A 7,522-nucleotide genomic window follows, 5' to 3' on the forward strand; every position below is an offset into this window, starting at 1 on the left:
CCTCCAGCTCTGTATCTGCACTGTCCACTAGAATTTTCTGCGAGGATGGAACGTTCTAATCTGTGCTGTCCAATACAGCAGCCACTAGCCACATGTGGCTGCTGAGCACTTGAAATGTGACTGGTCCAAATTGAAAAATGCTGAAAGTGTAAAACACACACCTGATTCTGATGACTTAGTATAAGAAAAATAGAATGTAAAATATCTTATTAATTTTTATATTTAATACACATTAAAATGATAACATTTGAGAAATACTGGGTTCAAAGATATAATTAAGGTTAATCTCTGCTTCTTTCTCTCCCCACATTTTTTTTTTTTTTGTGGCCATACCTCGTGGCATGTGGGATCTTAGCTTCCCAACCAGGGATAGAACCCATGCCCTTGGCAGTGACAGTGGAGTCCTAACCACTGGACCACCAGGAATTCCCTCCACTTTTTAAAAACTGTGGCTGCTAAAAAAAGCTCAGTCACATATGTCTCACACTGTGTTTCTGTTGGACAGTGGAAACACCGGAGCTTCTACAATAGAACACCCAAGGCAAGGAACTGAGTATTGTCTAAAAATGCATTTTTGCAACCCACTGCCCATCAGCCAGAAGCTCTCTTTTACAGAAGAATAGTCAGAGAACATACCCACCAGAAAGAGACTTCAGTGCCCTCGTCGGGGCTCGATGATCCCTGAGGCCCAGGGTGGGGTGTGACCTTCCCTGGTCTCTCAAGAGTCAGCAGCCATCACCGTGCCCAAGGCTCCTCAGCCTGATTCGGTGGCTCGTTTCACTATTCAAGAGTACCTAATGAGAACTGATAATCAGTGCTTCCATTTTGCCAAATGGAGCCCTGGGCTAACAAAAGTTAGTCTGAGACCCCAGATCTTGAAGAGGTAGGAGCCTCTGGGATGGTTAGCAGGTGGAGCCAATCTCAAACCGCGGCTGGATACCTCTGTCACCCGACTGGGGTGCAGGAGCCTTCCTGAGCACCTGGGGGCCCTGTTACTTGGAGGGTTGGCTCTTGTTGTAGATAAAGAAGTCCGAGAGGTCGTGCCACACGTTGCTGTCCTCGTACAGGTAGGTCATGGACGACTGCAGCGAGGGCTGCAGGGTTGGCCGGTGGTACTCGAAGAGCCACAGCACCAGCCCCCACACCAGCCCTGTGAACCATGGAAACGGGTCCAACCTGGGTTCAGGGATGAAGCCCTTCTCCACGCCCAGGCGGCACAGGGCAAATAGGACGCGGGATAGCAGGTACATGCTGATCTGTGGGAGGGAAGGACGGGGTTAGAAGTGGGCCCAGCCACTGGGCCCGACCCCGACCCCGACCCCGCCCCACCCTGGAGTGCTGCCTGTGCACTGGATCAGGGTTTTGCAGAGTATGAGCAAGGTGATTTGAAGTGGTTTGCAGCAGGCATTTGAACATTACTGTTTATGTCTTTTTTTGTTAGCAGTATTGCATGGCAAAAAGGATCTTAGTTCTTCAACCAGGGATTCAAACTATATCCCCTGCAATGAAAGCACCCAGTTTAAACCTCTGGACTGCCAGGGAAGTCCCACTATTTATGTCTTTTATTATTCTTTTTAATTAAAAATTTTGAACAATGAATATATTTACATGGCTCAAAACTAAAAGGTAGCTTAATGACAAAAAACACAGTCCACAAATGAAAAAAAAATTAATAAACTGGATTTCAACAAAATGCAAAATTTTTCAGTTGTGAAAGTCCATGTGAAGAGGTTGAAAAGAAAAGCTACAGACTGAGAGAAAATATTTACAAATACATATCTGACAAAGACTCATGTCTGGAAAATATTTTTAGAAACTCTCAAAACATAACAGTGGAAAAAAAAAAGACAATCCAGTTAGAAAATAGGCAAAAGACACAAACAGATATTTCACTGAAGAGGTTAACACAAAAAGAAAATAGACACATGTAAAAAGGTTCAGCTTCATTAGCCATTAGGGAAATGCAAATTAAAACCACAATGAGAGGGACTTCCTGGCAGCCAGTGGTTAAGACTCTAATCATCCCATGCAGGGGGCCCAGGTTCCATCCCTGGTTGAGAAATTAGATCCTGCATGGCACAGCTAAGACCTGGAACAGTAAAATAAATAAATAACTTTTTAAAAACCACAATAAGCACTACACACCTATCAAAATTTCAAAAATCTGAAATGTAACAAACCACATGCCAGCTTGAAGGTGAAGCAACTGGATCACACATATATTCCTGATAGGAATGTAAGATAGGACAATCACTCTGGAAAATACTTCGTCAGTCTCCTCTAAAACTAAATATATATGTACCGTGTGTATGTGCTCAGACCCTGAGTCGTGTCTGACCCTTTACAACCCTTTGGACTGTAGCCCGCCAGGCTCCTCTGTCCATGAGATTCTCCAGGCAAGAATACTAGAGTGGGTAGCCATTTCCTCCTCCAGGGGATCTTCCCAACCCAGGGATCAAACCCATGTCTCCTACATTGCAGGCAGATGCTTTATCTCTGAGACATCTGGAAAACCCTTTATGTATCATATGACCCAGGAATTGCACTCCAGGTATTTATCACAGAAGTGAAAACTTAAGTTCACCAAATACATATACAAGAAGGTTCTGAGCAGCTGTATGCCTAATAGCCAAGAGCTAGAAACAACCCAGATGTCCTTCCATAGGTACATCCATACCATGGAACACTACTCAGCAGTGAAAAGGAATGAACAGCTGATACAATAACTTGAAAGAATTGCCAGGAAATTATGCTGAGTGAAAAAAGCCAACCCTCAAAGATTACATACTATAATGACTCCATTTACATAATATTTTTTTAAATTGAAGTATAGTTATTTACAGTATTGTGCTTCAGGTGTATAGCAAAGTGATTAAGCTATACACACACATATATGTACATATATTCTTTTTCAGATTATAAAAATTTTATATTATAAAGTATAAAATATTGAATATACTTCCCTTACTAATTATTGTTTATCTATTTTATATATAGTAGTATGTGTTAATTCCAAACTCCTAATTTATGCCTCCCACTTTGGTAACCATAAGTTTGTTTTCTATGTCTGTGAGTCTATTTCTGTTTCATAAATAAGTTCATTTGTATCATCTTTTCTAGATTCCACATATAAGTGATATATTTGCCTTTTTCTGTCTGATTTCACTTAGTATGATAATTTCTAGGTTCGTCCATGTTGCTGCAAACGGCATTATTTCATTCTTTTTTATGGTTGAATAATATTCCTGTGTGTGTGTGTGTGTGTGTACACTACATCATCTTTATCTGTTCATCTGTCGATGGTTGCTTCCATGCTTGTAAATAGTGCTGCCATGAACACTGGGGTATATGTATCTTTTTGAATTAAGAGTTTTTGTCTTTTCCATATATATGCCTAGGACTGGGATTGCTGGATTGTATGATGACTCTAGTTAGTTTTTTAAGGAATCTCGATACTGGTCTCCACAGTGACTGCACCAATTTATATTCCCACCAACAGTACATGAGTATTCCGTTTTCTCCACACCCTCTCCAGCATTTATTATTTGTAGACTTTTTGATGATGGCCATTCTGACTGGTGTGAGGTGACATTTCACTATAGTTCTGATTTCCATTTCTCTAACAATTAGTGAAACTGACCATCTTTTCATGTTCCTTTTCCTGTGCCTGTTGGCCATCTGTATGTCCATCATGTAACATTTTTGAATGGAGATCAGAGCAGCTGTTGCCAGGGGTCAGGGAAAGGAGGGAAGGGGGAAGGAAATGGGTGTATCCAGGATTCCTAGAATTTGGAAGTTCATAGACAAGTGAAATTTCTATCAAAAAAAAACTGGGGAAACTTTCCCAAAATACAAAATGCTCATATCCATAGACTCTTCCACTCCATGTCTAGGAACTTACAAACAGACCGACACAAGTGCAGGAAGGTGTCTCAACAAAGATGTAGACTACAGTGGATGTGTGAGGTCAAACGCTGAAGAGCCCCTAAACGTCCATCCAGAGGACACTGTGAAATCAAGGCTGGTCCATGCCATCAGCAGAGAGCTCTGCTCACGTTATAAAGGATGAGGCACTGACAAGAGAGGCCCCTAAGATACACGGTTACGTGAAAAAAAAGAAAAACATACTATGATCTCGTTGGTGGAAAACTGCTGCTATGACCACTGATACAAGCACAGACAAGTTCTGAAAGGCTATACAAAACACAGTTAAAATGACCATCTATATACATGTATACCTGATTCACTTTGCTGCATTGCAGAAACTAACACAACACTGTAAATCGACTATTCTCCAATTGTATGTATGTGTGTGTGTGTGCTCAGTCATGTCCAACTCTTTTCGACCCTATGGACTGTAGCCCTCCAGGCTCCTCCGTCCATGGGGTATTCAGGCAAGAATACTGGAGTGGGTTGCCATGCCATCCTCCTCCATGGAACCTTCCTGACCCAGGGATCAAACCCACATCTCCTGCATCTTCCTGAATTGGCAGGCAGATTCTTTACCACTGAGCCACCTGGGAAACCCAATACTGCAATAAAAATTATTAAAAAAAAAAAAAGTGTTTCTGGGCAGTGGCTGGACAGTTAGAGGGGGAGAGAGACTCTTTTTCAATTTATTTTCTAATTGCATCATGTATCCTAAGCATCCAGAAGTGTGCCAGGCACACAATGAGTGCTTAGTTTGCATTACTTAAAATGTGAAAATAAAACAATTATTTTTATAATTTAAGACTATTTAAGAAATTTGAGGGAGGCAAATTAGAAAGACTGCCAACTTTTCATATAGCTCAAGAAGGATGCTAAAACAGCAGCAGCAGCAACAGTTAGCATTTTATCATTATCTCATTAAAAAATGGAATTTTTAACCAAGAAAAAGGGCAAGTTGCAGAATAAGAGATAATTCTTCAAATGTAGTAAGTTTCGTTTTATGAAAATCTTACTCATTTTTTTTTTCTCATTTCACTGCAGAGTAGTGTTTGGGGGCATGTTTTGTTTTATATTTTTAAATCTTTGCCCCAGAGAGCTGCATGGTACTCCAGCAAGGTACCTGGTTAACAGAGGGGGAAGTTGAGGGGGAAGTGACCTTCCCAAGGTCACACAGGGATTGGTGAACTACAGACCCTCAGATATGGCAGGGAGCCACGAGCTCATCGTCTTTGACTCCCATCCCCAACTCTATACCTGAATCCTGCCCCATCCCTCAGCCCTCTCCCCGGCCCCCGTTCTGGGAAGACCTTTACCTGGCTGTTGATGTTATTGTTGTTTCCAAACACCAGCAAGCCCCCGATGAAGGCAGACACGAATGAGTGTGCCTGGTAGGTCTTGCCCTGGACGTGGGACTGCAGGGCACAGAGTCCCTTGTAGAGGAACACAAACCTGGCCAGGTTCCAGGAGTGGGTGTACGTGGCCTGCAGGATGGCACGCAGCTTCTCCCGGAGGCTGCACAGACACAAGGAGCCACCGTGAGTGCAGGCCCAGCCGCTCCGGGGCATCCACCCACCTGGCATGCAAAACCGGCCCAGGCAAGGAGCCCACGGGCCCACGCTCATTCAACCCCGGGCCTCTGCCCTCCATGCCCTTAGGGCTGCTCCCTCCCTGGATACAGGCTTTGACTTCACGCCATCTCCTTGAAGAGGTCTTCCCTGACTACCCCTCCACCTTTTTCAAGAGGTCTTCCCTGACTACTCCACGTATAAGAATGCCCACTGTATTCTGTTCCGTTATCCAACTTTTCTTTTCCTTCAGAGCTCATATCACCACCTGACATTTACATACTTGTTTATTACCTCCCCCCACTCCCACCTCATCCCAGTGGAAGCTCCCAGAGAGTGGTGTCTATACCTCACTCACTCATCCTCAGTGCGCAGAGCAAGGCCTGGCACATAGCGGATGCTTAATACATTTGTTTCTGGAGTGAACATGTGAAGGAATGAATGAGTGAATGAATGACTACATACTATGTGCTGGATCTGAGGATGTGAGTCTGAGAAAAAGTAGATCTGCTTGCTGCCCTCACAAGGTTTATGATCTAGTGGGAGAGGGAATTATGAAATGAATACTCATAAAACAAAGGTCAAACTTTGCCCTGACAAGCAATGATGCCAGGACGTGAAGGAAGAGGTCAAGAGGGGAGAGGAGTTGTACTGGGATCAACACGAGCAGAGGTCCCGAGGAGGGACAGAGAGTGGGGAGTAAAGGAACAAAGACAGGTCATTAAGCCCTGAGCAGAAAATGTGTAAGGCAAAGGCTGTGAGGGAGAGGTGGGACCATGGTAAGATGCGTCTTTAAAAAAAAAATTTTATTTATTTATTTTTGGCTGGACTGGGTCTTTGTTGCTGCTCGAGGGCTTTCTCTAGTTGCAGAGAGCCAGGGCTGCTCTCTAGTTGCAGTGGCTTCTCTTGCTGGGGAGCATGTGCTCTAGGTGTGTGGGCTCAGTAGTTCCTGCACACGGGCTTAGTTGCTCCAAGGCATGTGGAGTCTTCCCAGAGCAGGGACTGAACCCATTGGCAGGCAAATTCTTTTCAAACACCAGGCTGCCAGGGAAGTCCTACGCTTTGTCTTTTATCTTGAGAGAAGTGAACCTTTAGTAAGGCACGTGGTTTGACTTATCTTTTCACAATCGCTAGGGGGCAGTGAGGAGAGCCAAGGAGAGGAACCAGGAGACCAATTCAGGCCCAGCAACCACATGTGCCCTCGAGGCCTGAGGAGGGCCTTGAAGTGTGTCAGCTGGGGCCTGGGAAGTCTGCCAGGCAAGGGGGGACAGCTAGGAGTCAGCGAGCTCTCACCCCACAGGGACACGGGCCTACCACTGCCAGTTCTAAGGCAAGCTGCATTTCCTACTTTCCAAGCGTAGGCACTAATACTGCCTTGAAAATGTTTCTAGAATCTGAACACTTCTCACCTCTATGCCACCATCAAGGTCTGGGCCACCAGAGTTGCTCAGCTGGATTATTGCCACTGCCTCCTACTTTACACCTATTTCTGCCCTTGACCCCTAGCAGCAAACACTTCACTTTCTCACTATTAAATTTAAGTCAAATAGTGGCATGTCCACAAACAGATTCTTACGACAATTTCCTATTCCATTTAGAGGAAATGCCACAGGGGTAGGAGGAAGGTTCAAGAGGGAGGGGAGACAGATATATATATACACACACACACATACATATATATATACACACACACAAATATATAGTATATGCTCAATAAATCTAAGTATATATACATACATACATATACTTATGGCTAATTAGCATTGTTGTGTGGCAGAAACCACCAGAACATTGTAAAGCAATTATCTTCCCATTAAAAATTTAGAAAATTAAACAAAAAGAAGAGGAAAAGGCAAACTCTTCTCTTTGACCTAATGCTGAACAGGATGGGCCCCGGTTCAGTTCAGTTCAGTTACTCAGTCGGGTCCGACTCTCTGCGACCCCATGAATCGCAGCATACCAGGCCTCCCTGTCCATCACCAACTCCTGGAGTTCACTGAGACTCACGTCCATCGAGTCAGTGATGC

At 44.0% G+C, this 7,522-nt stretch overlaps 1 protein-coding gene across 1 annotated transcript in view; it reads right to left on the minus strand.

Moving 5' to 3' along the window:
• Positions 1-204: 204 nt before the first annotated feature.
• The window catches only part of PXMP4 (peroxisomal membrane protein 4, 24kDa), a 17,667-nt gene continuing 10,349 nt past the window's right edge, over positions 205-7,522 (minus strand). The window contains exons 3-4 of the mRNA XM_010854863.1: positions 5,244-5,442; positions 205-1,256 (exon numbers count right to left, since the gene is read on the minus strand). Coding sequence (XP_010853165.1) covers positions 993-1,256; positions 5,244-5,442 — 463 coding nt within the window. The 3' untranslated portion in view covers positions 205-992. The remainder of the gene's footprint in view (positions 1,257-5,243; positions 5,443-7,522) is intronic.

This window comes from Bison bison, unplaced genomic scaffold (genome assembly GCF_000754665.1).
Source record: "Bison bison bison isolate TAMUID 2011002044 unplaced genomic scaffold, Bison_UMD1.0 scf7180017864352, whole genome shotgun sequence".
In the NCBI taxonomy this organism is placed as follows: domain Eukaryota; kingdom Metazoa; phylum Chordata; class Mammalia; order Artiodactyla; family Bovidae; genus Bison; species Bison bison.